The sequence below is a fragment of the Odocoileus virginianus genome, chromosome 27, assembly GCF_023699985.2.
Source record: "Odocoileus virginianus isolate 20LAN1187 ecotype Illinois chromosome 27, Ovbor_1.2, whole genome shotgun sequence".
Lineage (NCBI taxonomy): Eukaryota > Metazoa > Chordata > Mammalia > Artiodactyla > Cervidae > Odocoileus > Odocoileus virginianus.
The window spans coordinates 25876151-25904074 of record NC_069700.1 but is presented as its reverse complement, the minus strand read 5'-3'; the positions used below and the strand labels follow the sequence as shown (position 1 = coordinate 25904074).

Below are 27924 nucleotides of genomic sequence, written 5' to 3'. Positions count from 1 at the left end.
ATTAGAGTTGTCTCATTCCAGTTTTGGTAATAGTGCTTAACTTCTTTGTTGCTTTGGAAAGTCTTTTGTATATCTTTCTAACCGTTTCAGAGTAGTTATAGAAAAGATACATTTAAAATCACTTATTTTTAATTTTGACTGCTCTGGGTCTTCATTGCTGCGAGGGCTTTTCTCTAGTTGTGGTAAGTGGGGGCTTCTCTAGTTGCAGCTCACAGGCTTCTCATTGCAGTGGCCTCTCTTGTTGCGGAACACAGGCTCTAGGGTGTGTGGGCTTCAGTAGTTGCGGCTCCCGGGCTCTAGAGCACAGGCTCAGTAGTTGTGGCTCATGGGCTTAGTTGCTCCGTGGCATGTGGAGTCCTGCTGGACCAGAGATCATATCTGTGTCTCCTGCATTGGCAGGCAAGTTCTTTACTAGTGAGCCACCGGGGAAGCCCCAAAATACATGTTTATTTTTTTATTTTATTTTATTTTTTTTGAAATTTTGAGATTTTTCATTTGAAGGTAAATCTTAATGCTATTAAATTCACAAATATGCTAATTTAAATACCCAATTCTATTATCTAAAACACACATTGCAAACATACAAATATCTATTCTCTCCACATGTCAGAGCCATTCATTTCATGGTTTGGAAATGGGGAGAATAGATTCCCCTTAGACTGTAAGTCAGCAGGTGTTTCTTTAGAGTTAACTTTAGCAAAATTCATACAAAATAGTAATTAACAATGATCTTCTTTACTTGTTAACTCACAAGGAAACACCTTCAAAACTGCATTTTGTTAAAGTTTCTGTACTAAAATGTAGAAAAACTGAACTACACAAATATTGAAAAGTTAAAAATTCCTTAATTTTTTATTCCTGGTACGACTACTACAATTTACAGGGCAATATACCTGATGTAATGAAAAGAAAAGAAAAAGACAAAGCTACAACAGATAAAAGACCTCAGGAATGTACATCTAATTGACACTACATTGCATTAATCAATAGCTGCACTCTTTGCAAACTGTGGCTATGACAGTCCTGAACAAGAAGGGTTTCCTGTTTAAGCTGCAGTAACTTTTCTGACTATGGATCATCATTCCTTCTGTGGCAGATTTTTAAAGTTCCTCTAACGCATTTGGGACGACTGTCTCAAAGTAACCTGCAGCTTTCCTGACAACTCCTCGCTTTCTCTCCTGCTAAGAACTGTACTCTTTTTCTTCTGAGTTTTTAGAACCTTCTGCTACCATATCCACCACTTCCACCACCATATCCATAACCACCACCATAGGGACTGCCTGAGCTTCTTCCACCAAAACTACCCCCTTTCATGGGTCCATAATTTGATTGCTGTTGTCCACTATAATTTCCAAAATCATTGTAGTTTCTACCACCACCATAGTTACCTCCAAAATTTCCTCCTTAATTGTAACTATCATATCCTCCACCACCGCCACCATATCCACCACCTTGGTTTCCAGATCCTGGTCCACCACCACCATAACCTCCTCTACTACTATAACCAGGACCACCGCCATAGTTGCCACCATCACCTCCAAATCCATTGTATCCACCATCACCTCCTCCATAACTCCCTCGGCTGCACCACCTCCACCACCATAGCCTCCTCTTCCACCAAAGTTTCCACCACGGCCAAAGTTACCTCCACCACCTCCAAAGTTTCCTCCACGACCCATAAAGTTGCCGGATCCACCTCCATGACCTCTTTGTGATCCAGCAGATTGCATCTCTTGTTTAGAAAGGGCCTTTTTCACTTCACAATTATGCCCATTAATAGTGTGGTATTTCTGAACAACAATTTTTATCAACTGTATCATGATCATCAAAAGTTACAAAAGCAAATCCTCTCTTTTTTCCACTCTGCCTGTCTTCCATAACTTCTGTGGTTTCAATCTTGCCATACTTTTCAAAGTAGTCTCTCAAATTATATTCTTCTGTATCTTCTTTAATACCACCAACAAGAATTTTCTTCACTGTTAGATGGGCACCAGGCTTTACAGAATCCTCTCTAGAAACAGCTCTTTGGTTCCACTACACGCCCATCAACCTTGTGTGGTGAGCTCACATTGCCGCATCCACTTCTTCAACACAAGAGTGAGTCACAAAACCAGAGCCCCTGGGACGTTTTGTTTGGGGTCTCTCATCACCACACAATCTGTAAGTGTGCCCCGTTTCTCAAAATGTTCTCTTAAGCTATCATCTGTAGTTTCAAAGCTCAGACCACCCATGAACAGCTTTCTCAACTGCTCTGGTTCCTTGGGATCATGACTCTGCCCCCACCCCCCCACCCCCCGCCCCAGCGGCGCCGGCGGCGGCCGGAGTCGGGCTGGGGTTTTACCTCCATTTTGAGACCAAACTCGCCTCTTCCAACTCGAGTGCAATACGGACTGAGAGGAAGAGGCCCAAAATACATGTTTAAAAAAAATTTTGTAAGACGTGGCAGAAGTAATGCCCGGTATAGACGTACGTATATGTCTTGGTGTGGTGTATTCTGTTAGTATAGGAGAGCTTCATTTGTAGCCATCTTGCAGTCAGATGGCTGGAGGACACACTGGGCTCCGTGCCTTTGGCATGACTGCCATTAGTTACTCTCGATTAGTGTTGGGAAGGCACCGGCTGTGAAATAGGAAGCCCTTCTGAACTTGGAGGGAGTAAATGAGCCTTGAACCATGTTTTAGGCTGTCATAGAAATTTTTATTTAAAAAATGAGTGAAATTAAATACTGCCCTCTGCTCAAGGTTTTCTCCACTTTCCTCTTCTTTTTGGTTAGATCCATATGCATTATTGACTTCATTCCTAATGGTCTAGAAGCCAAGATGAAGTGGGTAAAGGGGAAAACCTGAACTTTATGAAAGCTTATTAGATTTTGGAATTCAGGCTTTGAAGTAACCTCCCCAGCCTCCATAATTGCCTTTTTGGTCCTTAAGCTGAGAAGTATTTCCTGACCTGATGACTAGCATTGTGCTGATGGTTTCCTCGGTAATGACCGTGAAATATCAGGTCCTGGGATGAAGGATTCTTTCTGGCCAGAGGATGCTTTTTGGCAGAGCTGACCAAGCACTAGCCCAGAATAGTTATTTATGATGGGAGTGTGATTGACCTGGGACAGTAAACAGAAACTAAGAGGAGGTACTAAATTTTCTGCCCAGTCTCAGTCACCTTTCTATTTTGCTTACTGTTCAGGGTTGAGTAATGTGAATAAGGTTAAAAAAAATTGATTTTCCATTTTTGTCCATGGTGGTTTGGGGACTAAATTTTTTGAGCCTTTTAACCATGTGAGTTCGACCACCATGTGAGTTGGATCACCTTGTGAATTGTCCACTGGACAACCAGCAAAGGGCCCCCCCCACCCCCATTCACTCTTGTGACCACTTGTTTACTTGTTAGTGACTAGCAGGCAGGGTTATTTTAGGGAAGTCTGTTCTTCCCTTTCCTCCCCCAGAAATGTGAAGCCTTTAATGTTGTTCTTCATGGGGGCAGTCTTGGGTGTGGCCATAGCCGCCTGGGGATGAGGTGATTCTGACCAGACTTGCTTTGACATCTTTTTCCCTGGGTACACCCAGCTGTTAGACTCTACTGACTGCCAGCTTATTGCTGTATTGTTTTCAGCAATGTCTTGAGGCCTAAATTGCTCCACAAACTGATCCAAAGAAACTTTGGCTCCTTTGAAGGGATAGTTTCTGAGGTCAGTGTTTGATATTTGTTCTCATTCCAGGAAGGCTTCTCCCACTTTTCGAAAGGGATTGATTCTGGCAGATTGTAGTAGGCCTGCAGTTTAGCTGTATCTCCAAAGAATCTATCAGATATCAATTGTCTTTTCATCACAACTACTGTTTTTGAGAGTGACCTGAGGCCAGAGCCTCTTCATTTCCTGTTGCAAATGAAAGTCAGTTTCTTTGGGGAGAGCTTGGAATTCTCTATTCTGTCCCATAGGCTCTGATGTACTTGTTCCTGCGTGATACCCCACTTTAGAAGCTGAGTGCTCAGTGTCAGGGGTGGGGTGGGCAGCCGCCCCAGAGCTCCTTGGCTTGCCTCCCCTCTTGTGGAACCCTCATGCCACAGGCCCAGCGAGGACTCCTGGGGCTCCAGTGTTCTCAGCAGCACTGTGCCCGAGGCAGAGCCTCTGGGCGGGAGGAAGCCTGTCCTTCTCAGCGACTGTGCCTGGACTTCGCCTCTGCAGTGCTTCCCTGGAGGCGGGATGAGAAATGCTGAGGTCCTGCCTCTCGGAATGAAAGCCGAGGAGCTGGAGGGGGGAGAGTGCCCTATGTTCTTGTCTGTACCAGTGTGGAGTGGAGTTTCTGTCTCCCTGAGCTGGGAGCTGGAGGGCGGGAAGAGAAGAGGAAGTGGGTCTTGATTCGAATACAACAGTCTCTCAGTTTTCTTATCAAATTTTTGTAGATTTTCTTGAATAAATGTTTCTTCATTTACTGTATCTCCTTTAGGATCCTTTCCAAAGACTTTAAGTCTTTTTTTTTTTTTTTTTACTAATTTATGCCAGTTTTGCTGGGGAATGAGTCTGCGAAATTGCTCCTAAAAAGTGTTTTATAACTTGATTTTTCCCCTGTTTAATATTGTGAATAACTTTTCTAATCATTAAATCATTAACATTATAGCATCTCGAGAAAGTGCAAAGGATAAAGTAAAAATTAAGTGAAATTCCAGCCTCCTGTGATTATCACTGTTACTCTTTGGGTGGACAGCCTTCATATCGTCCATGTTGCTCCATAGCATGTAAAGTTTGTAACTTTTTTTTTTTTTAACCAGCAGTGTGTCTTGAGCATCTTTTCATGTCAGAGTAGATTTACAGATTTCTTAAAGATTATTTAGAGGCTGTATAATATTCTATCTTATTGCTATGTTATAAATTATCTTGACTAATTTCTTATTCTTAGATGTTTAGGTTGTGTCTCTCCACTTTTCTGAACAGTACTTGATTAACAGTCTTGTAGGTAATGCCTTGTCCCTGTCTGTATTTCCTTAGGCTGAACGCTGAAGAGTGAAATTGCTGGGTTAAAGAATGTAAAAAACTTAAAAGAGTTTTTTTTTTTTTTTTTTAAACTTAAGAGTTTTAATGTGTATTTCTAAATTCTCTTGGCGGAAAGCTATACCACTGTACTTTTCATTACCAGTGTAGGAGGCTGTCCGTTTTTTGCACCTTTGCCATTAAAACAAAGTGAAAATTGAATGCTGTTTATTAGATAGGAAAGTGGTAGTCACTTAGTTGTGTCCAACTCTTTTCGACCCTGGACTGTAGCTGGCCAGGCTCCTCTGTGCATAGAATTCTCCAGCCAAAAACACTGGAGTGGGTTGCTGTGCCCTCGTCCAGGGGATCTTCCCGACTGGGATCTGGTCTCCTGCATTGCAGGCAGGTTCTCTACCATCTGAGCCACCAGGAAAGCCCCAGCTGAACCTCCAGTACTTTGACCACCTGATGCAAAGAGCCGATTCTTCAGAAAAGACACTGATGCTAGGAAAAATTGAGGGCAGGAGGAGAAGACAACAGAGGATGAGATGGTTGGGTGGCATCACTGACTCAATGGACATGAGTTTGAGCAAACTCCGGGAGATAGTGAAGGATAGGGAAGCCTGATATTCTGCAGTTCGTGGGGTGGCAAAGAGTACATCATGACTTAGTGACTGAACAACAACAATTTATTAGGTATGCAGAAATGGTACTTGATTTAATTTGTGATTCTTTAATTTTTAAAGTACACTTTGTCATTTTCAGTTCAGTTCAGTCACTCAGTCGTGTCCGACTCTTTGTGACCCCATGAACTGCAGCACACCAGGCCTCCCTGTCCATCACCAACTACTGGAGTCCACCCAAACCCATGTCCATTGAGTCGGTGATGCCATCCAGCCAGCTCATCCTCTGTCATCCCCTTCTCCTCCTGCCCTCAATCTTTCTCAGCGTCAGGATCTTTTCAAATGAGTCAGCTCTTCTCCTCAGGTGGCCAAAGTATTGGAGTTTCAGCTTCAACATCAGTCCTTCCAATGAACACCCAGGACTGATCTCCTTTAGCATGGACTGATTGGATCTCCTTGCAGTCCAAGGGACTCTCAAGAGTCTTCTCCAACACCACAGTTCAAAAGCTTCAATTCTTTTGTGCTCAGCTTTCTTTATAGTCCAACTCTCACATCCATACATGACTACTGGAAAAACCATAGCCTTGACTAGACGGACCTTTATTGGCAAAGTAATGTCTGCTTTTTAATGTGCTATCTAGGTTGGTCATAACTCTCCTTCCAACGAGTAAGCGTCTTTTAATTTCATGGCTGCAATCACCATCTGCAGTGATTTTTGGAGCCCAGAAAAATAAAGTCAGCCACTGTTTCCCCATCTTTTTGCCGTTAAGTGATGGGACCAGATGCCATGATCTTAGTTTTCTGAATGTTGAGCTTTAAGCCAACTTTTTCACTCTCTTTCACTTTCATCAAGAGGCTCTTTAGTTCTTCTTCACTTTCTGCCATAAGGGTGGTGTCATCTGCATATCTGAGGTTATCTGCCAATCTTGATTCCAGCTTGTGCTTCCTCCAGCCCAGCGTTTCTCATGATGTACTCTGCATATAAGTTAAATAAGAAGCAGGGTGACAGTATACAGTCTTGACTCCTTTTCCTATTTGGAACAAGTCTGTTGTTCCATGTCCAGTTCTTTTTTTATTTTTATTTTTTTATTAGTTGGAGGCTAATTACTTTACATCATTACAGTAGTTTTTGTCATACATTGAAATGAATTAGCCATGGATTTACATGTATTCCCCATCCCGGTCCCCCCTCCCACCTCCCTCTCCACCCGATCCCTCTGGGTCTTCCCAGTGCACCAGGCCCGAGCACTTGTCTCATGCACCCAACCTGGGCTGGTGATCTGTTTCACCCTAGATAATATACATGTTTCAATGCTGTTCTCTTGAAACATCCCACCCTCACCTTCTCCCAGAGTCCACAAGTCTGTTCTATACATCTGAGTCTCTTTTTCTGTTTTGCATATAGGGTTATCGTTACCATCTTTCTAAAGTCCATATATATGTGTTAGTATACTGTAATGGTCTTTATCTTTCTGGCTTACTTCACTGTGTATAATGGGCTCCAGTTTCATCCATCTCATTAGAACTGATTCAAATGAATTCTTTTTAATGGCTGAGTAATATTCCATGGTGTATATGTACCACAGCTTCCTCATCCATTCGTCTGCTGATGGGCATCTGGGTTGCTTCCATGTCCTGGCTATTATAAACTTAGGAAAGGAGTATATCTACCTAAAGAAACAAAAGACCTATACATAGAAAACTATAAAACACTGATGAAAGAAATCAAAGAGGACACAAACAGATGGAGAAACCTACCGTGTTCATGGATTGGAAGAATCAATATTGTCAAAATGGCTATAGTATAGTATTTTGGGTAGTACCCAAAGCAATCTATAGATTCAATGCAATCCCTATCAAACTACCAACGGTATTTTTCACAGAACTAGAACAAATAATTTCACAATTTGTATGGAAATACAAAAAACCTCGAATAGCCAAAGTAATCCTGAGAAAGAAGAATGGAACTGGAGGAATCAATCTGCCTGACTTCAGACTCTACTACAAAGCCACAGTCATCAAGACAGTATGGTACTGGCACAAAGACAGAAATATAGATCAATGGAACAGAATAGAAAGCCCAGAGATAAATCCATGAACCTATGGTCACCTTATCTTCGACAAAGGAGGCAAGGATATACAATGGAAAAAAGATAACCTCTTTAACAAGTGGTGCTGGGAAAACTGGTCAACCACCTGTAAAAGAATGAAACTAGAACACTTTCTAACACCATACACAAAAATAAACTCAAAATGGATTAAAGATCTAAATGTAAGACCAGAAACTATCAAACTCCTAGAGGAGAACATAGGCAAAGCACTCTCCGACATAAATCACAGCAGGATCCTCTATGACCCACATCCCAGAATTTTAGAAATAAAAGCAAAAATAAACAAATGGGACCTAATGAAACTTAAAAGCTTTTGCACAACAAAGGAAACTATAAGCAAGGTGAAAAGACAGCCCTCAGATTGAGAGAAAATAATAGCAAATGAAGCAACAGACAAAGGATTAATCTCAAAAATATACAAGCAACTCCTCCAGCTCAACTCCAGAAAAATAAATGACCCAATCAAAAAATGGGCCAAAGAACTCAACAGACATTTTTCCAAGGAGGACATACAGATGGCTAACAAACACAAGAAAAGATGCTCAACATCACTCATTATCAGAGAAATGCAAATCAAAACCACAATGAGGTACCATTACACACCAGTCAGGATGGCTGCTATCCAAAAGTCTACAAGCAATAAATGCTGGAGAGGGTGTGGAGAAAAGGGAACCCTCTTAGACTGTTGGTGGGAATGCAAATTAGTACAGCCACTATGGAAAACAGTGTGGAGATTTCTTAAAAAGCTGGAAATAGAACTGCCATATGACCCAGCAATCCCACTTCTGGGCATACACACCAAGGAAACCAGATCTGAAAGAGACACGTGCACCCCAATGTTCATCACAGCGCTGTTTATAATAGCCATGTCCAGTTCTAACTGCTGCTTCCTGACCTGCATACAGGTTTCTCAAGAGGCAGGTCAGGTGGTCTGGTATTCCCATCTCTTTCAGAATTTTCCACAGTTTATTGTGATCCAAACAGTCAAAGGCTTTGGCATAGTCAACAGAGCAGCAATAGATGTTTTTCTGGAACTCTTGCTTTTTTGATGATCCAGCGGATGTTGGCTATTTGATCTCTGGTTCTGCTGCCTTTTCCAAAACCAGCTTGAACATCTGGAAGTTCATGGTTCATGTATTGCTGAAGCCTGGCTTGGACAATTTTAAGCATTACTTTACTAGCGTGTGAGATGAGTGCAATTGTGTGGTAGTTTGAGCATTTGTCATTTTAGCTGTTTGCATTGTTTCCTTAGTGAACTGTCTTTCCTTCTGCTTTTCCCTTGAGATGCATTTTAAAAAAACTTGCCTGGATTCTTTATATCTAACCATTCCTAATACTAATTGCAAATTTTTTTCCTACTGTTTACCTTTTGATACTGTTTTATGATTTTAAAAATGGTGCTACAGAGATATAAAATTTAAAATTCAAAACTGTTGATTTTCTTCTTTGCCCATCATTTCATTGATATTGAGTATATTCCCATCCAGAGATTAGATACATATTTACTTATAGTTCCTTCTGGTTTTTCTCTTTGCTCTAGTATATATGTGTACCTTTAAATCAGAACTGGAGTTGATTTTGGTGCATGGTGTGAGGTGAGGATTTAAGTAAATATTTCTTCCCCAAATGACTGGGCAGCTTTCTTAACTCTGTTGGATGGGCCATCCCTTCCCCATGGTGTATGATTTTCAATGTGATCTTGTGTTCTTTTTCTTCAGGCGTCTTGCTGCCCTCCAAAAGAGAAGAGAACTTCGAGCAGCCGGCATAGAAATTCAGAAGAAAAGAAAAAAGAAAAGAGGAGTTGATTATAATGCTGAAATTCCATTTGAGAAAAAGCCTGCTCTAGGTTTTTATGATACTTCTGAGGAAAACTACCAGAGTCTTGATGCTGATTTCAGAAAGTTAAGACAACAGGATCTTGATGGGGAGCTGAGATCGTAAGTTGCCTTTCTGGGTTTTTTTTCCTTTCTGGTTTTGTAAATGGAAAAGTATAGTAGCAATTTTATGGAGAGCCAGATATTATCCTTGTCAGAGCCAGACTTTCCTTAGTCAGCACAATGTGACTTACATAATGCTTTTATTATTTAATGGAGTCACCTTTCTGAGAAAACCAGTGACCCTGGCTGTGATGTTTTTTTAGCACAGAATACTGTTGCATTTCTTGAAATGTCAGTGAACTGTCTACTCACTGAGTCACAGACTTAACATTTGGTAACAGGTTAGTTATTTCACTAATGGCCTGAAGGAATATGTCAAAAATCTGGTCTGCTTTTTTTTTTCTTAGTGAAAATTTTATCTTGTTTTTCTTAAAATGAAATTAAAAGGAAGAAATGACCATTACCAGTTCATTCTTAAATCTTTTCATCTAATGGGGTCAATATGTATTTTTATCAGATGTCTTAGGATGCAAAGGATTTTGCTTATTCATAGGGATTTTTAGAGTTTCTTTAAATCTTTATATCTGCATGTTGTGGAAAAAACCTCCTATGCTTATCAAAGATTTTTAGTTTTCCACTCCCTCAGTGGCCTTCTATATTTCTGTTGACATGAATTGTTAGTAAACAATAGATGTCAGCCAGGGTGGATCAGCATTTTCTTGAATGTACTCCGGTTGTATTTGTTTTTCAGATTAACACCTTGTTTTAGGTAGCCTCTGCAGATAAAAAGATAGAAGAAGAAAAAGTCATTTGGATGGGTACACTAGATAGAGGAGAAGGGTGACATGCAGAGGGGAAGGGAGCATTCCTGGTTCTTTAGAAAATGACCTTGAGTCTGGCACTACACCCTAACAACTCTCTGATGTCATTTGTCAGAACTTAACTATCCTTTAAAAAAAAAATGGTGTCAAACAATCAAAGATTAGTTTTAAAGGAAAATTTAAAACCAATGTTTTAATTTTGTTCCCTTTGTTTGTTTCCCTTTTTGTATACTTTATTATTTTCCTATGTACAAACACATATTTTTATATGAATGTAGTCATGATATAGGAGTAGTTTTATGGTTTTCCTTTCACGTTATATGTAACGTTTTGCTTATCATTGTAGTCTTTATAATAACATAGTTTTAATATTTAATACTTAAATTACTTAGTGTATCTTATTTTCTTAATAATTCTATTCTATATTCCTCTTGAACATAGTAGTTTAAGTAATGTATAGGAAAAGGAAACAGCTTAATGTATATAGTTTTGTCTATTTATTATTACTTTTCTTAAGGGATTATTTTGTTCAGAGTATATGACTATTTATATGGGTTTTAACGTTATTGCCTATAAGTAACTTTGAAAAATTTGTTCTCCACCTTGATCTGTGACAGTGAAAAAGAAGGACGAGATAGAAAAAAAGACAAGCAGCATTTGAAAAGGAAAAAAGAATCTGATTTACCATCAGCTATTCTTCAAACTAGTGGCGTTTCTGAATTTACTAAAAAGAGGAGCAAACTAGTACTTCCTGCCCCTCAGGTAATCTGATGAAAGTAGGTTTTTCATTGTGTAAATTCACATGCGTTTATACATTTTCTCAGCAAATGTTTGCAGGTCTGTGTGCCAGGCTTTTCTTTTAGGTGCTTGGTACCCCTAAGAAATATTAGGCCTTGAACTCCTCATATGCTGGTTTAGTAATTAATTGTCAGCTCTTCGCAATTTATCAGTAGACTGGGGCTTCAGGCCTGTTTTTTTGTAGCTGGTGATGGTGGTATCTGGCCTTGTGGACTTCAGGTGACTGTCTTTTAGGGGATGTTTGGTTGTGTCATTTTTCTCTTTTTGAGACAGTAACTGTGAGAATCAATGTGGGAGTTGTGGAGAAGAAAAAATTCATTCAGCTCATTGTAGGCTCTGTTCCTGTGGCTGAATTGTGGTTGATCAGAAACATGGGGATTTTGGATAAGCTTCTCTTGCATTCTGATGAGTGCAGCTCTGTAGAATTGGACAGTTTAATGGAGCAGAGGGATGGATTTAGGATGTTTGAACAGCTTCTTTAGCCAAATGAATGCCCTGGCTGCATTAATATAAAATTCTTGGATATAAACATGAAATAGTTTTGTCAGATGCTATCATTTGTAGTGGTGATATTTCTTCAATTGGAATTTTGCCTGTAACTTTTTTTTTAGTTCTTAGGATATTTATTTTGGTAAAACCACAGAGATAACACCTTTTGATTTTCTTGGGGATTTTTGTGGCTCAGTGGACTCTGTGTGATATTTTAATTAATTTTTAGTATGCCCCCCCAATTGATAAATGGTTTTGTACAAACACTATTATTTATGGTCTTGATTTATTAATATATTGTTTTGAGAGAATTTCAGTATAGAAATAGAAGAATACATTTTGATACTGTATCATGTATGGAATTTCCCCCCTACTTTATATAGGGAATACTTAAAAAAACTATTAATATTATGGAACTTTTCAAACCCACTTTCAAACCTACATAAAGAGTAGTACAGTGAACCTCTGTGTACTCAGCAGTTCATCTTTCTAGAATGTGGACATTTTAAGCTGTATTATTCTCTGGTTAAATATTGCTACTGTGATAACTGTTATCTTCAGATTTCAGATGCAGAACTCCAAGAAGTTGTAAAAGTAGGCCAAGCGAGTGAAATTGCACGTCAGACTGCCGAGGAGTCTGGCATAACAAACTCCGCTTCCAGCACTCTCTTGTCTGAGTACAATGTCACCAACAACAGCATTGCCCTGAGAACACCACGGACGCCAGCTTCCCAGGACAGAATTCTGCAGGTAGGCTGCCATATGGTAGAATGAGCCTTTCACTTTGTTTCCTGTCCTTAAAAGTAGTATAAAGGAGAAGACTAAATGGTTTGGTTTTGTGTCTCTTAGTGTAAGCAGTTTGAAACAGTCCTGAATGCATAGCTGCTAGAGATTTCCATGATAGAAAAGCTAAATCTTGTCAGTAAAGCACAGCATTTAAAAATTACACATTGCCTAGCAGTCCTGGGAAAAAAAGATCAGATGTGTGTAGTTAGTAATTTTATTTTTTTGGCTGTGCTTGGTCCTAGTTGCAGCACACAGGATCTTTCGTTGCAGCACACTGATTCGCTAGTTGAGTCTCGTGGGCTCGTAATTGGGTTGAGTGGGCTTGCTTGCTCTGTGGCACATGGGATCATAGTTCCCCCAACCAGGGATTAAATCTGTGTACTCTGCATTGCAAGGTGGATTCTTAACCACTGGGCCACCAGGAGAGTTCCCTGTAGTCAGTAATTTTTTTTTTACAGTAATTTTTAAACTTTCCTTGTGATTCTATACTTAGCATGGCATAGACAGCCTTTAGTACTGTTTCCCTCTCGCTCCTTAACATATAGTGTGTACAGCTCTCTTGTGTTCCCAGGGTGTCAGCATGCCAGGCAATAGACAGGCCTAACAATACTATTGAGTCTTTCAGCGCTCCTTACATCTCAGTTTTCTAAGAGTCAACTATAATCTTAAGGTCTTGATTCAGTAGTCAAACAGTCCTATAAGGCTTTGTAAGAAAACAGTGCCCCTCACTGCCTGCTTTCTAGAGTTATCAGTGACAGCTCTTTATTTTCATCACTGTAATGCTAAGACACTTGTTTCATGTTGGTTTTATTTTCAGTTTAAAGAATTTTATTCCACTTAGAATTTGAACATTTGGCGCTCCCATGTCCTCTGCCTCTACTGTGCATCCACACTCTTTCCATTTTCCCGTCTTCCATTGTAGTTAATCATAATTTTGGTTAGCTCTGTATTTATGGTTTACCTTATGACTATGTGGGGCTTCCCTGGTGGCTCATATAAAGAATCTGCCTGGAATGCAGGAGACTCAGATTCCATCCCTGGGCCAGGAAGATCCCCTGGAGGAGGGCATAGCAACCCTTTCCAGGATTCTTGCCTGGAGAACCCCATGGACAGAGGAGTCTGGCAGGATACAGTCCATGGGGTTGCAAAGAGTCAGATGTGACTGAGCAACTTTCACACTCACTTGTGACTGTGTAAAGTGCATTCACTGCTGACCTACAAAGTGCCTTATAATTATTTCACTGCATACTACTTTGTTTTTCTTTGAATTAATACTTGTTTTACTTAGTTGCTAAGATTTTTGATTATTTGGCACAAATTCATTTGTGACTGTGGACTCTATTAACTGTCAGTCTCCTGTAATCTGGTCAAATTTTAGGTATTCTTTTTCAGCACTTGAAGTCTTCCCCAGAATTTCTGAATGTGCTTGTCTGGACTGAGCACTCCTTGGATGTTGCTTGTGGCTTGTTCTGCTGTCCCTTCACTGTCACCCTGGGAAGTTTCCCTTGGGCCTCCTCTTCCCTGGCTCCCATGTCTCTCGCTTTCTCGGTTGGCTCCCTTTTAGTGAGGCATATCTGTCGGTAGCTTTCTGAGGAAGGTTTCATGGGACATGGAATTTTTAAGTCTTGAATATCTGCAAATCACTGTTTTACTCTCTTATTTGATTGATCGTACAGCTGGGTATAGAATTCCAGATTGAAAGGGTTTTTTTTTTTGTTCACAGCTTTGAAGGCAGTGTTCCAGGGTCTTCTGACTTGTGCTGTTAAGGTTAATAGAAAACCTGTTTTTTTCCTTCCTCTGAAAGCTTATATGACCTCTTTTTCACATGCATATTTCTTGATGTGGCTTTATTTTTAGCCACTGTACTAGGTACTCGGTGAGTCTTTTCATTCTGTAGACTCGTGACCTTCAATTCTGGGAAGTTATTTTGAAAATTAAAAAAATTTTCTCCCCTTCATTGCTTTATTTCGCTATTCCTCTCTGATTTTCTGTCTTAATTGACTTTTTTGATTCATTGCTAGGAGATTTTCTGAATTTTACCTTCATACAGTTTTAAAATTTCTACTGTCATATTTTAAATTTCTGAATTCTGTCTTTTTTTTTAATTAGACTGTGTTATGCATGCTAAGTCCCTTCAGTTGTGTCTGACTCTTTGCAACCCAATGGACTGTATAGCCCACCAGGCTTCTCTGTCCATGGAATTTACCAGGCAGGAATACTGGAGTGGGTTGCCATTTCCTTCTCCAGGGAGTCTTCTCAACCCAGGGATAGAACCCATATCTCTTGCATTGCAGGCAGTTTCTTTACTGTCTGAGGCACCAGAGAAGCACATATGTGTGTGTGTGTGTGTGTGTGTGTGTGTGTATTTTAAGATGCAGTTTATTCTTTTATAATGTACAGTTCAGCGGTTGGAGCATCAGAGTTAGATCGTAAGAAGAGCACTTGAGATGAGAATTATGGTTGTGACTCTGTGGAAAGTGTAGCCTGCCACAGACCCTGAACTGGCGATTAGGAGTTGTGGGTGCTGTGTTAGTAATGAGTGCAGGGTTATAGTAGAGGGACTGTAAAGAGAGCATGTCAGTCCTACCTGAAGAGGTCAAGCAAGACTTCAGAAAGTAATCTGTCTTCTTGAGTTTTCTTATGAAGTAGACTGGTTGGGAATATTTTAACCTCACAATGGAAGAAACTGAGACTCAGAGAGTCTGATGAAGACTGGATAAAGAATTCGTGATAAAGCCAGACTGGGTGTTCTTATGTTTAGCCCAAGCTCATGTTGGGAAAGTTGAATTCTTAGTTCTTCATGTAAAGAGGCTTGGCACGAGTAATAGGAAAAGTTCTTGGGTAATGGTAATTTCGTATGTGAGGACACAATCACATATACATTTCTTGACATATAAAACTTTATTTCAAAACTTCTGACATGTTAATGTCAGAAAGAATGGTTAAGTATTGAATTCTTCCATGGTTCAATATTCATTTTCTCTCATTTTTGTTGAGAAAATATGTAAGAATTCTGCTAGCTTTTTGTGTAGTAGGACTATAAGAGAGGGGTTTGCTGTCCTGTCTAAACTGTTAAAACATGCTTGTTTACTATCTTGTTAATCAGGAAGCCCAAAACCTCATGGCTCTGACCAACGTGGACACCCCATTAAAAGGTGGACTCAACACCCCCTTGCATGAGAGCGACTTCTCAGGTGTGACACCACAGCGGCAGGTTGTACAGACTCCAAACACAGTCCTTTCTACCCCATTCAGGTATTGTAAATAAACGGCTGATTTCTGCTTTAGAGAAACCTGAATCCGAGGACTTGGACAATGTGTTTGCTTTAGAAATGTTGACAGAAAATGGAAATTAGTGTTTATCTTGCTTTTAGAATTCCTCTCATTCATAGAAGCAGATAACATTATGGTATTTAGAAACTAGTCAAATACATGAACCTTCCTTTTCTTTTCAGAGTTTCTGGTGCTGTCATCTTGTTTGTGAATACTTTTAATCTGACTTAAGAAGTAGATATATCCATTATTAATGATGATTTGGTGACTTTTATAAAAATTGTAATCCCTTTTATGCATGTATTACTGTTGCTTGTTCCCCAACATTTTATTATGAAAATGTATAGCATTTAAAGAGTATGGTAAGAATGGTAAAGCAAATATCCATATACTCACTACTTGATTCAATGGTTTATATTTTATTGTTTTTTCGTTATCATGTATCCATCCAGCCATCAGCCTATCTTATATTTAAATACGTTTCAAAGCAAGCTGTGGGTATCAGTACATTTCACCCTAAACACTTCTTTGTCATATAAATAATTGACTAGAGTTCAGTATTTGTTTATACTTCTTTTTTTTTTAACTTCTTTTGTTTTAAGCTACTGTTTTTAAAGAAGAAATACTATAGAAAAAACTTGTATTAAAATAGAATTTGAGCTTTTAAGGTTAGAAATATTTGGGATTTACTATTAATTTTAAAATTTGTCCTCTTACTGGTTGTTTAAGTATGTGAAGCATTTCTGACTGTTGTAGCTGTGCATGAAGCAGGATCAAGAACATTGGCAGCGAAAACCTAATATGACATAGCACTTTTGCAAGGCTTGCAAGAGAGCCTAATCCCTCTTTCTCCCGTGTATGTCTTGTTTCTCAACTAGATTGTGAGCTCCTTGGGGGCAGGAATCACGTCTTATATGGTAGCACCTCACTTCACCTCTGGGAACAGCTCTCTGGCAGCATCACCTGTCTGGAACACAGCCAGGATTCAGGAAGTAATCAAAAAAACAAAAGTCTTTGAACATATAAAAAGAAAATTATTTATTTTTGGCTGCATTGGGTCTTCACTGATATGCGAGGGCTTTCTCTCGTTGCAGCAATTGGGGCTACTCTCTAATTGTGGTGCATGGCCTTCTCACTGTGGTAGCTTCTTTTGTGGTGCATGGGCTCAGTTGCCCCAAGGCATGTGGGATTCTCCTGGACCAGGGGTGGACCAGGGATTGCACCTGTGTCCCCTGCTTTGGCAGGCAGATTCTGAACCACTGGAATACCAGAGAACTCCAAGGCTTTGGACATTTAAACTATGGTATGAAGTTGATGGCTTTTATTTCTGAGAGTTTCTCAGACCTAACTCAGAACAATTCATATTTAGATGTGATCCTAAGTCTGGTGTTTGGTTTTCAAACAAACGAAGTATGCATACCTGTGATGAGAATGTGATGGCCAACAGCTGTAGGCAGGGAGAAGACAAATAATAAGTTGAAGATACTGAATTCAGAGTCGTTTGGGGTCTTAAGTGTCGTTTGGGGTCTTAAGTGTGGTGGGCAACCTCTCTGACTACTGTGTGTTCTTAGCCACCCTGATGTGTTAAGAAAAGGTTGAAAAATGTTTTATGGACCTAGTTAATAAGGTAAAAAATTACTAGCTATCATGACTTTATTTGAAGTCATTAAAATAAATACACTGTGTGTAAATACTGAGTTAGCTGAACCAAACCTTTATTTTAACCTAGAGGTCTAACTTAAAACCAGATAGGGAGACAGAATTTTAGGAATCTTTCTTTTCTTATAAAATAATTTATGTGAAAAATATTTGGAAGCACAATTCAAGTAAAATTGGCACTTTCATTAACTAGAATTTCTGTCTTTCTAGGACTCCTTCTCATGGATCTGAAGGGCTGACTCCCCGGAGTGGGACAACTCCCAAACCAGTTATTAATGCCACCCCGGGTAGAACTCCTCTTCGAGACAAGTTAAACATTAATCCTGAGGATGGAATGGCAGACTACAGTGATCCCTCTTATGTGAAGCAGATGGTATGTGTCAGTGCTCTTTTGGTAGTCTTTAAAAAAAAGTTAAAATCTCAAAGGTCCCAAAATAAAATTTTCCGCCTTGTCAGTGCGTATTTCATATGCCGTCAGATTCTCTACACCTGCAGACACTAGAAAAGGAACATGATTTGTAGGACTTGAAAAGGGAAACCTTTTGGTCTTATTAGTCTACTTTTTCTTATTCTTATTTTTCAGTATTTATTATGCTGATATTAATGTTCCTTGTGTCTTTAGTGATTTTTAATTTTTATCATTTACTAATTAATAGTTTAGCTTCCTGAATGTACACTGATTTTTTTTCCTGTTTTTGTAAAATAAGGTATGAATTTTGAAGACCTCATAAATTAGATTTTGAACTTTGATTCCTCTGTTTGCCTCTGTACTTTTAGAAGGACGGTCAAGGTATCAGAGCCAAGTTAATTTGATGTTCATTGTGGACCTTAGTGAAGTTTTTCTTCTGTATGTTTTTCAAGGTGATGTAGAAAGCTAATTATAAAAGTTACAGTTTTATTTTTGATCATGTTACTGCTTTTATTACATTACTATTGAGCCTTCTTATTTATGCCATGGAAGGTCATTGTGAGATTTTTAAAAATGAGTTCCAATGGTGGTTTGCTTCTAGTTTACAAATTAATTCTAACTTGATGTATAGATTTGGTTAGTTGAGAATTTTTTTAAATGTCCAGATTGATATCATGTAATGCTGACTCTGAATGGCTATATAGGAATTAAGTAAAGAATCTAATGTGTGTAAAACACAGATCTGGACACTTCATGGGATTGAATGTTGAGTAAAGATGTCCCTTGTCTTAAAGAATAGTTTATGCTCTGGAGATATTGGCAGTACTAAACCAAATCCCAAAATAATTGTAATATAAGAACAAAATAAAGCCCTTTGAGTAAAATCAATGTGCTTAGGGTGGCCGAAGAAAGAAAGAAATCACTTTTGTTGGGTGGGTACTAAGAAAGCCTTCCTTGAAGGAGGTATGCTCAGAAGTAGGTGGGGGGCTGTCTCATGTGGAGATCACGACATGAGTAAGTGTGGAGCATGTTCTGGACATAGCAGCTCACTTGGTCTTCCTATCTTGCACATATGTGTTGGACCAGTGGGGAATGAGACAGACAGGTGAGCTGAGGATGGACTGGGGAAGACTTTGGGTACTAGGCACTTTGAGGAAGTATGAGCTGTATTCTTTGGCTTGCATATGACTTATTATTTGCATGAAAAAGAATCATACACACAAATTCAGCCATTTGTTCAGATTAGGTTTCATTTATCCAAGGACAAATTTACTTTTGAACTTTTTCTTTCATTTCCTATTAAATTTCAGAAATCCTTAAAAGGAAATCCTAAAGGACTTCTTGTTTTTCTGCCCTGCAGAGGTATAATTCTCAAACCTGCTATTAGACTATCCCAGAGTAAATTCATTGACCACAAATCAAAGTTGTTTTTTTTTCCCCTAAAGTTTTTATGATTGGTCTTAATGTAGGGAAGAAGTAGAGATAGAAATTAAACAAAATCTTGTCTCAACCCTTAAGTTAGGGATCATTTTTCTAGAATTAAAATTAGGCTAATTGTATTTTAGAAACTCTTATACAATATTAGTTGAGTATTTTAGTATGTAAAAATTGAGAAGGACTAATTTTTTTCTACAGGAAAGAGAATCTCGTGAACACCTCCGTTTAGGATTATTGGGTCTTCCTGCTCCTAAGAATGACTTTGAAATTGTTCTACCAGAAAATGCCGAGAAGGAACTGGAAGAGCGTGAAATAGATGATACTTACATTGAAGATGCTGCTGACGTGGATGCACGGAAGCAGGTGGGTGACGACTGTTAACATGTCTCAAGATCCTACTTAGTGTTTTTTTCAGTATTGAAAAAAATTGCACTAAAGGAAATTACTTAGATCAGTCTTGATGGGTGTTCTTAAAGTGTATAATCATATAGGTCACAGTTTAAATATCCTCTGTCAAATTCATTATGGTCCTTTAAAATATGTGTAAGTAGTCTTTTAGACATTGCTTTCACTCTTGCCAAGAAAAGATGTTATTGACCAGTCTTAAAACAAGTACATCTTATTGATTGATTTGTTGGTTGATTGATTTGTTTCTTCATCAGTGTAAATTAATGGGCAGTTGTGGGTAACACAGGGAGCTCAACACGGTGCTCTGTGACAACCTAGAGGGGTGGGATGGGCTGGGGGGTGGGGGGCGGTTCAAGAGGGAGGGAACATGTATATTTATGACTGATTCGAGTTGTATGGCAGACGCGAACACCATATTGTAAAGCAATTATCCTCCAATGAAAAAGAAATTTTAAAAATGTGGATTTGGAAATTTAGAGTGCATCAGAATAAAACTAATATACTTTCTAGTTAATTACTTTTCATATGAACATAACAACCGGGTGATATAAGTAGGATAGGTATCAGGTTCATTTTAGAAATGAGGAAACTCAGGCGAATTAAGGTAACTTTCCCAGGTCTCGTGTCTTGAAAGTGGTAAAACTTGAACTAAAACTGAGATCATGTGATCCACTTCAGAACTTCTTGAAGCAGCCCATTTTGGGATGTTTTTAGAAATTGAATCATTTCTAGGGATTGGAGTGATGGAAGTCATGCTTTAGAGAGAAACCACATGAATGTGCTTTTTGGTGAGGGATATATGATAATACTTTATGAATTTCATTCTCTTAGCTATTTTGAGCTGCATTTATTCTAAAAAATGGTTTGACGTTCTCTTGTGTTAACCCACATTATTCATAATTTAAGTCATAAAACAGCACCCTTGCTGGCTGGCTTTTTAAATAAAAAAATCAGTAGCATCTGAGGTGGAAGGGAAAGGTTGTATTGCAGGAGGGATAATTGGAAGCATCCCCTCTAAGTTTAGGATTTGGTCTTTTAGACAAGAAAAGAATGATTATCTGATTGAGGGACCCATGCAAATCTGGAGAATGCTCCTAGTAGCTGTTGGAAGTTCTTAGTTTGTGCTGTAACAAGAGAATGAATAGACTGGCTAATTTCAGTGGTGTTACATTGCCTTTCTACAGACTTATACAGATTACTACAGCTTTAGCTCTTGCACATACACGTTCTCATAGACGAAAGTGTTTTCACCTTTACTGAAATGTGTCAGATACTTGTATAGCTGTAAAAACGGTTATAAAAATAATTTTTTTAGGCCATACGAGATGCAGAGCGTGTAAAGGAAATGAAACGAATGCACAAAGCTGTCCAGAAGGATCTGCCAAGACCATCAGAAGTAAGTATTAGAATTTCTGCCTTAGGAAGTTTTAAGTTTCTTTTTATGTGATTGATGTTTTTTATATTATTCATAAAGTCTATAAAACAACATTTCATCTACTTTCTGGAATATAGTAAAGCAGTTCCCAGATCCAATCTTTGAAATGCTTCACTGGTACAAATAAGAATTTTGAAAGAAAAAAGAGAATAATTTCTTTTGAAAATGTTAAACTGCTTTAGGTATACCTCGGCGATATTGCAGGTTGGTTCCAGGCCACTGCAGTGAAATGCTTTTCACTCAGTAAAGTGTGAATTTTTCTGTTTCCTTGTGCATATAGAAGTTAACGTTTATACTAAACTGTAGTTTTTTAAGTGTGCAGTAGTGGTATGTCTAAAAAAAGTACATACCTTAATTAAAAGCTACTTTATAGCTAAAAAAGTGCTAATTATCATCTAAGCTTCTGACCCTGAGTCATAATCTTTTTGCAGTAGTAGCATTAATGATCATAGCACCATAGCAGATAGAGTAGTAATGAAAAAAATGTTTGAAATATTGCAAGAATTGCCAGTGTGACATAGGCAAAATGAGCAAATATTGTTGAAAAAATGGTGCCAATAGATTTGCTCAATTCAGTGTTGCCATGAACTTTCAGTTTATGAAAAGAAAAACACCTTGTCTGCAAATTTCAGTTAAGTGAAGCACAGTAAAACAAAGTGTGCTTGTATTTAATTCATTGCTAGAAGTAGTAACATTAGTATGTTGCAGTACTATGTTTAATAATTGTACTTGTTTTAAAATTTTAGGTAAATGAAACAATTCTAAGACCCTTAAATGTAGAACCACCTCTAACAGATTTACAGAAAAGTGAAGAACTGATCAAAAAGGAAATGATCACGATGCTTCATTATGACCTTCTACATCACCCTTATGAGCCATCTGGAAATAAAAAAGGAAAAACTGTAGGATTTGGTACCAATAATGCAGAGCACATTGCCTATCTGGAACATAACCCTTATGAAAAATTCTCCAAGGAAGAGCTGAAAAAGGTATCATTGAGTATTTTTGTCTCAAGATTTAAGTATGTGTTAGATACTGTGTATCATGGACAAACATGAACATATTTTCCCATATTGATGTTTATAAACAACAGAAATATATGGTTAAGAGAGAAATTTTCATGTTAAATGTTATGCAGAGGACATCCTCCCCTCTCCACAATGTTCAATGATAGACCTTTATCAGATAGACACTGGCTTTGATGGCAAGGTGTTTTTGTCTCATGGGTGTGTGCCTCATTGATTGTTGCTACAGTTGCCATTTTCTGGGTTTAATTCTGCTGTCTCTGAATAGAGTGGGATTGCCTTTAATACTTAAACCTCACTTACTTAGAATACTATGAAAAAATAAGAATGTATTAAAATATTTACAGATTAAACCTTTCATCTAGTCACAGAAAGGAAATACCATCTACTGCATTTATTTCCCTGACATGGTTTCCCCCACCCTTGTGGATAAGGAGATAAAGAAATGTTTTCTTGTATAACGTCTGTCCTACCTCTCCCTCCATATGCATTTTATTCTTTCTGCTTTGACAGAGCAAACAGCTGTGATTGTGACTAGAAATCTGTACAGTGATACAGGAAGAGAGAGTTGGTGTCATGGTTGAAGAAGGGTGGTCTTTTACTGAAGTCTTCTTTCTTTAGTCTTTCATCCTGAGGGGCAGTGAAGTACTGTCCGTTAGAATGGGCTGACTTAGGGGGAAACCAGATTCTTTTGTCTCTTGTCTCTCTTGTACCTGTCTTCTCTCGTTCTTACTTTCCCTTTTTTGTACTGTATAACTGATACATATCTATTACAGAATTTTTAGAAAATAGAGGAAGAAGGGTTTGGATTTCTGTTTCAGTTTGCTTCTGAGTAACTTTGAGTTGCTGTCTTTTAGTAAGTGCCATGGAAGCTGCCCTCTGTTGAGAATTAGATAATGAACTCATTGCTTCAACAGTTTCCTCTTGTTAGAGTGAAAATATGAGGAGAAGATAGATTTGAGGAAATCAGTCTTCCTAAATTTATTGTATATATGGAAACCTGAAACAAAGATCACATTGTTACTAATAGAAGTTCTGTAAGGGACAGATTCTAATGCATGTTTTGAAAATAATAATTGTAAGTAGCGCTTTAGAATTTTATTTGAAACCATTACAAAGTAGTTCATTCTTCTGTATTTTATTTATCTGTTTATAGTCCCCTGTGTTCTGAAAAATTTGAAGCAGCTATTTACTTAGCAGATTCTTTAGGCACAGTTTCATTGGAACTTAGCTGTACTTTCTCCTGATTATTATAAGAGTTAAATTTGTCAATTTTTACCATGTGCAGTTTCAGAGTGAAATACCATTTCACTGATAATAAAGTGCCCAGTTGTCATTAAGTGTGTTAAAATTGGTTTGTTTCCATTATTTCCCCTAAGAGGTATCATTTAAAAGGATCCGTTCTTTATATTCTGTAGACATGATTTCCCCCTGCCTTTTTTTGGTTTAAATTTTTTTCATATGCTTGTTATTTATCTTGATTTTTCTTATGTTTTGGTCTGTGTTTATTTTCTGATGTTCCTGGAATGATTGAGAGCTTTCTATAAAGCACAAAAAGTAATTGTTGGTTTTTCATGAGCCATGAAGCAAAGGGCTGGAAAGAGTTCATGTGGTATGCTGAAGGAGTCTGTGTGTCTGGTGCTGGGCTGGCTCTTTGTGTCTTGCTGTATCACTTAATCCTCATAACAAACATGTTAGGTATTATCTCCCCTCTCCAGATGAGAAACGGGCTTACATAAGTTCAGCAAGTTCAGATAGCTATTTAACTGCTAAAGCTGTGATTGGACTTCACTTGTCCAATTCCATCCTCATTCTATCATCTTAAACCATATCTTTTCTAGTGACCAGCAACTGGTCTGTGATCTGTCATTATTTGATCTGTGCTTCCAGTCCTATTCTCTGGTAATGTCAGGGACATTCTTTCAGATGAGAAAAAAGGCATGTGTCAAAAGAAGAAAAAAACCCCGCCTAATTCCCCTTCACTGTACTGGGAAGTTGGAAGTGTTGGGGTTGATGGTGAGTGGAAGGAGCACCCCCATGCAGTGGTCACCTTTGGTTTGGGTGTGAGCCTGTCTCTTCTGCTTACTGGTATTGTGTTTTTGAACAAATTGTTTAACCTCTCTGAGCCTTTGCTTCGTGAACTGTAATGAGGTTAATGAGCTTCATGAACTTTAGTGAGGTTAATGTTGACTGCTTGGTAAGAGTGGTATGCTGTTTGGAGATAAAATAGGTAAAACTTTTCAGTCCAGTTCCTGACACATAGTAGACACCTGAGAAATGGTAGTTGCTGTTTTAATGAGTGAAGGCAAAGAATGTTTATATTATTGGGGGTAATACATAGATGCTTGACTCTTCAGATCAATCTGCATTGACTTCTAGGCTTCTTAATTTGTTTCACTTAGATATTTATAACCCCCTTCCAAAAAACAGTCAGTTAGCCAAAGCTGATTGCTTTTGCCCAGGGAGGGAAAGACTGGTCTTCTAAAACTTTCTACTGATGGCAGTTGTCTCTAGTACTCAAGCTTACTGAAATTATTATTGTGAACAGGCTCAGGATGTTCTGGTACAGGAGATGGAAGTGGTCAAACAAGGTATGAGCCACGGAGAGCTCTCAAGTGAAGCTTATAACCAGGTGTGGGAAGAGTGCTACAGTCAAGTTTTGTATCTTCCTGGGCAGAGCCGCTACACCCGGGCCAACCTTGCTAGCAAAAAGGACAGAATCGAGTCGCTGGAAAAGAGGCTTGAGGTTGGTATCCTTTTAATATTCAACCTTGAATGTGTACTTTAATTGAAATGATGAATCAAACTCATATCTTTGGAGACAACTTCAGAAAAATAGATGTAATGGTTTTTGAATTTCTTGAGAAAAAACTGCACTGCACTGAAGTGTTTGATCTGCACTGGTTTTTCAGGATTGCTGGGCTTTGTGATAAAGAGAGCTCTAAGTTGACCACTGGTCAATTAGAACCTTCTACATGTGGGAGCAAGGAGCCAAAAAGTTAACACTGGTCACTCAGAACAGTGTAGATAGGTGCTGAAATGACAATTTTCTCCAAGGAGGGAGATCAGTGTACCAAGGAGCTTTCTTTCTGTAAGCAAGAGGGCACACTTAAGAAACCTCAGTACCTTTCTGCACACTCCGGTTCCTGTGAGTTTGCTACAGGGAGAGCGCTGAGCTGGATTACCTAGACAGTGGCTTCCATGATTTTTCACGTCTATGAAAATGTTGAAAGGTACTCAATGGGAATTTCATAGCATGTGGTTTCTTAATATAGTCTGCATGTTTTGAATTCCAGAATCTGTGTAGGAATTTTGCCAGTGATATGTAAATTGTGGTTCATGGACTGCTAGGCTGCCTTGTGAATTCTTAATGGTGGTCTTCAGGGATGTTTCTGAGGCCAAGATATCTTGGGATGGGAAGTAGAAAGGGCTGCTTCAGGCAGTCACGTGCAGAAAGTGGCTTCAAGTTCCTCTTATGTGATTACCAGTTTCTCTTTGCAGAAAGTGGATTTGAATATATTTTATTTAGGGATAAAATAAAAAATAGTGAAGTTATTTGGAGTGGTTGGGGCTGTGTGGAGCTAGGGAAATGAGCTGGAAAGAGCAGTATCCTTTAGTGAATTTTTAATTTTATCTTTAAGGTCACATATCTAGGCATGTAATGGTAATGCTCGTGAACTTCTTTTATCATTTGGTGGGAGATCAGAGTTTCTTCTGAAGTGATTTTCATCTTAGGTGAAATTTTAGCAGTCCATTGCTACTGGTTATTCTAGCTGTGTTACTGACTTCCAGCAGGGTGTGCTGTTGCTCCATGTTTTAATTCACAAAGTCGGGGAAAGTAAAAAGAACATCAGTGGTTAAATTTAAGTTATATTTTCTGTTGTGTAGGCTTCATTTCTGATAAGTGGTAGTTAGCAGTGTAATTCTGTTCTAAGGTCAGCATCATAATTGATTGGAAAGCTATTTGGAAAGCTTCCTTGTAACCTTTATATATAAATGCTTAGGTCTCTCACTTGGTTTGAAAATCTCATTTGAGGTGGGCAAACTCTTTATTGCTCAAATGGTAAGGACATTTTGTGCTGTTTAAAATATAAAAAAAAGTTTTCCCCCAAATCTCATTTACTTTGTTGAGGCACTAACTTTCATGACAGCAAATAAATGTGTCACAAAGTGAGTGGTGCCATAAAGTACAGTAATTTTTATTTCTGTGTTGAATTGGTCTTGTGAGTTTTGAAGGGAAAAATACAGAGAGAACCACTGCTGTTCTTCTGGAGATTTATTTGGGTCGTTTATGAGCAGCCATTAGAAACATGTGGTTCTCTTTGTTCAGTTCAGTACCAGGAACCGAAATCTTCCGTTGAACTATTTTTGCTGAAGGATTGGTGATTTTGGAAGAATATTCATAAAACAGTCTGAAGTAATTTTTCTTTTCTTGACTCCTGGATAACTTGCTTTAATGTTTACTCAGCTAGTTACTTTTAAAGAACACATAATCAAATCCTTTAATTTAGTAAACTCTGCTTATTTCAAATGAAAGTTCATTAAATCTTTAAAAAGAAGAAAAGAGACTCAAAAACACAAATAAACAAATCCCCCATTTTATTTGTATCCATCCCTAATTCAGAACTAGGTTTGTCTTAGCTTATTTTAGTTTTTGAAGACACAGTTCTCCTGATTTGAAATACATAAATATTTTATTTCAATTGTGGTAATTCTTTCATCATTTCAGTTGATTGCTAAATTATAAACATTATTCAAAGTTTGTTGTGGGGAAGGAACTCTAGTTGTATTATATAAACTTAAGGCTGAACTTAAATTATCCTTCCACTCTTAGGTTCAGGGAGATGTGCCTTGCTGTGCTGAGCACAGTACATGACCGCCAGTGTGCTTGAGTTCTGCTGCCATGAACTCTTGAACAGTGACTCTAAATTAGGACCCTATCACCCCATATCAAGCAAGGTGAACTCCAGCTTTGTCGTTCTTAGTGTCTCCTAAATGGATTAAAAAAATATCCTCTGAGGTTTATATTGGAGCTAGTCTTCAAGCCATTACTCATGATTAGTATTTGAAATTTAGAACTTAAATTAAAATCCTTAAGATTCTCATTTAAAACTAGTAGAACCATCTCAGATTTTATGTAGAATGTTTTGGCTGGTACAAGGAGTCCGTTAAATAAATAGAATCAGAAGCTAGTCACAGGTCAGAAGCAAGTGGTAAAGACTAACCAAGTCCACATATTTTATTCTGCTTAGGAGATAGTATTAATTTTGGAACGTTACCAGACATCTGTGTGTAAAATATGGCAGCATCTGCAAGCAGAAATGACAGCTAATAACAGAAAAGGAAAAGTTATGCAAACACAGCATGTTGAGGCCATTTAAATATGGTGGCAAAAGGCCATGTTATTTGAATAGCTTCTGAGGGCATTATAGGTGTATGGTAGGAGTGTAGCATGTTTGCTGTTTATGGGGATACTCTAATTAATAAGAAAAGCTTAATTTCTGTTCAGTGTCGTGTTTGTATAAAACAGAAAAAGAAGGATGGCCAGGTGGCCAGTGTAGAAGAATTTTCATCAAACGGTTGGAAGTAAAAGAACTTTAGGCCTTTATTGAATCACACGTTCAGTGTGTGTTGCTGAGCATCTGCTGAGTGCCAGCCCCTACTCTGGGCCCTGGGCATACAGCAGGGAACCAGGCGGGTGAGCTTTCTGCTCCTCTGGACTCCATTTATCTGGAAAACACTTAACGTGGAGAACCTTATTTTCCGATGATGCCAGATAAATGAGTCATTACTGTATTTGGGAAGTG

General features: G+C 38.5%; 1 protein-coding gene and 1 pseudogene across 3 annotated transcripts in view; one reads left to right on the top strand and one right to left on the bottom strand.

The window, feature by feature from the left end:
* CDC5L (cell division cycle 5 like) overlaps window positions 1-27924 on the top strand; it is a 48995-nt gene that overhangs the window by 6511 nt on the left and 14560 nt on the right. For 2 of the 3 annotated variants that reach the window (XM_020890784.2, XM_070456358.1), the window contains exons 6-14: window positions 9419-9637; window positions 11016-11160; window positions 12247-12435; window positions 15578-15726; window positions 17614-17776; window positions 19448-19612; window positions 20973-21053; window positions 21839-22081; window positions 24666-24863. In XM_020890784.2, coding sequence (XP_020746443.2) covers window positions 9419-9637; window positions 11016-11160; window positions 12247-12435; window positions 15578-15726; window positions 17614-17776; window positions 19448-19612; window positions 20973-21053; window positions 21839-22081; window positions 24666-24863 — 1552 coding nt within the window. The remainder of the gene's footprint in view (window positions 1-9418; window positions 9638-11015; window positions 11161-12246; window positions 12436-15577; window positions 15727-17613; window positions 17777-19447; window positions 19613-20972; window positions 21054-21838; window positions 22082-24665; window positions 24864-27924) is intronic. The other variant, XM_020890786.2, reaches the window with a different exon arrangement.
* Window positions 480-2347, bottom strand: LOC110135645 (heterogeneous nuclear ribonucleoprotein A3-like; annotated as a pseudogene).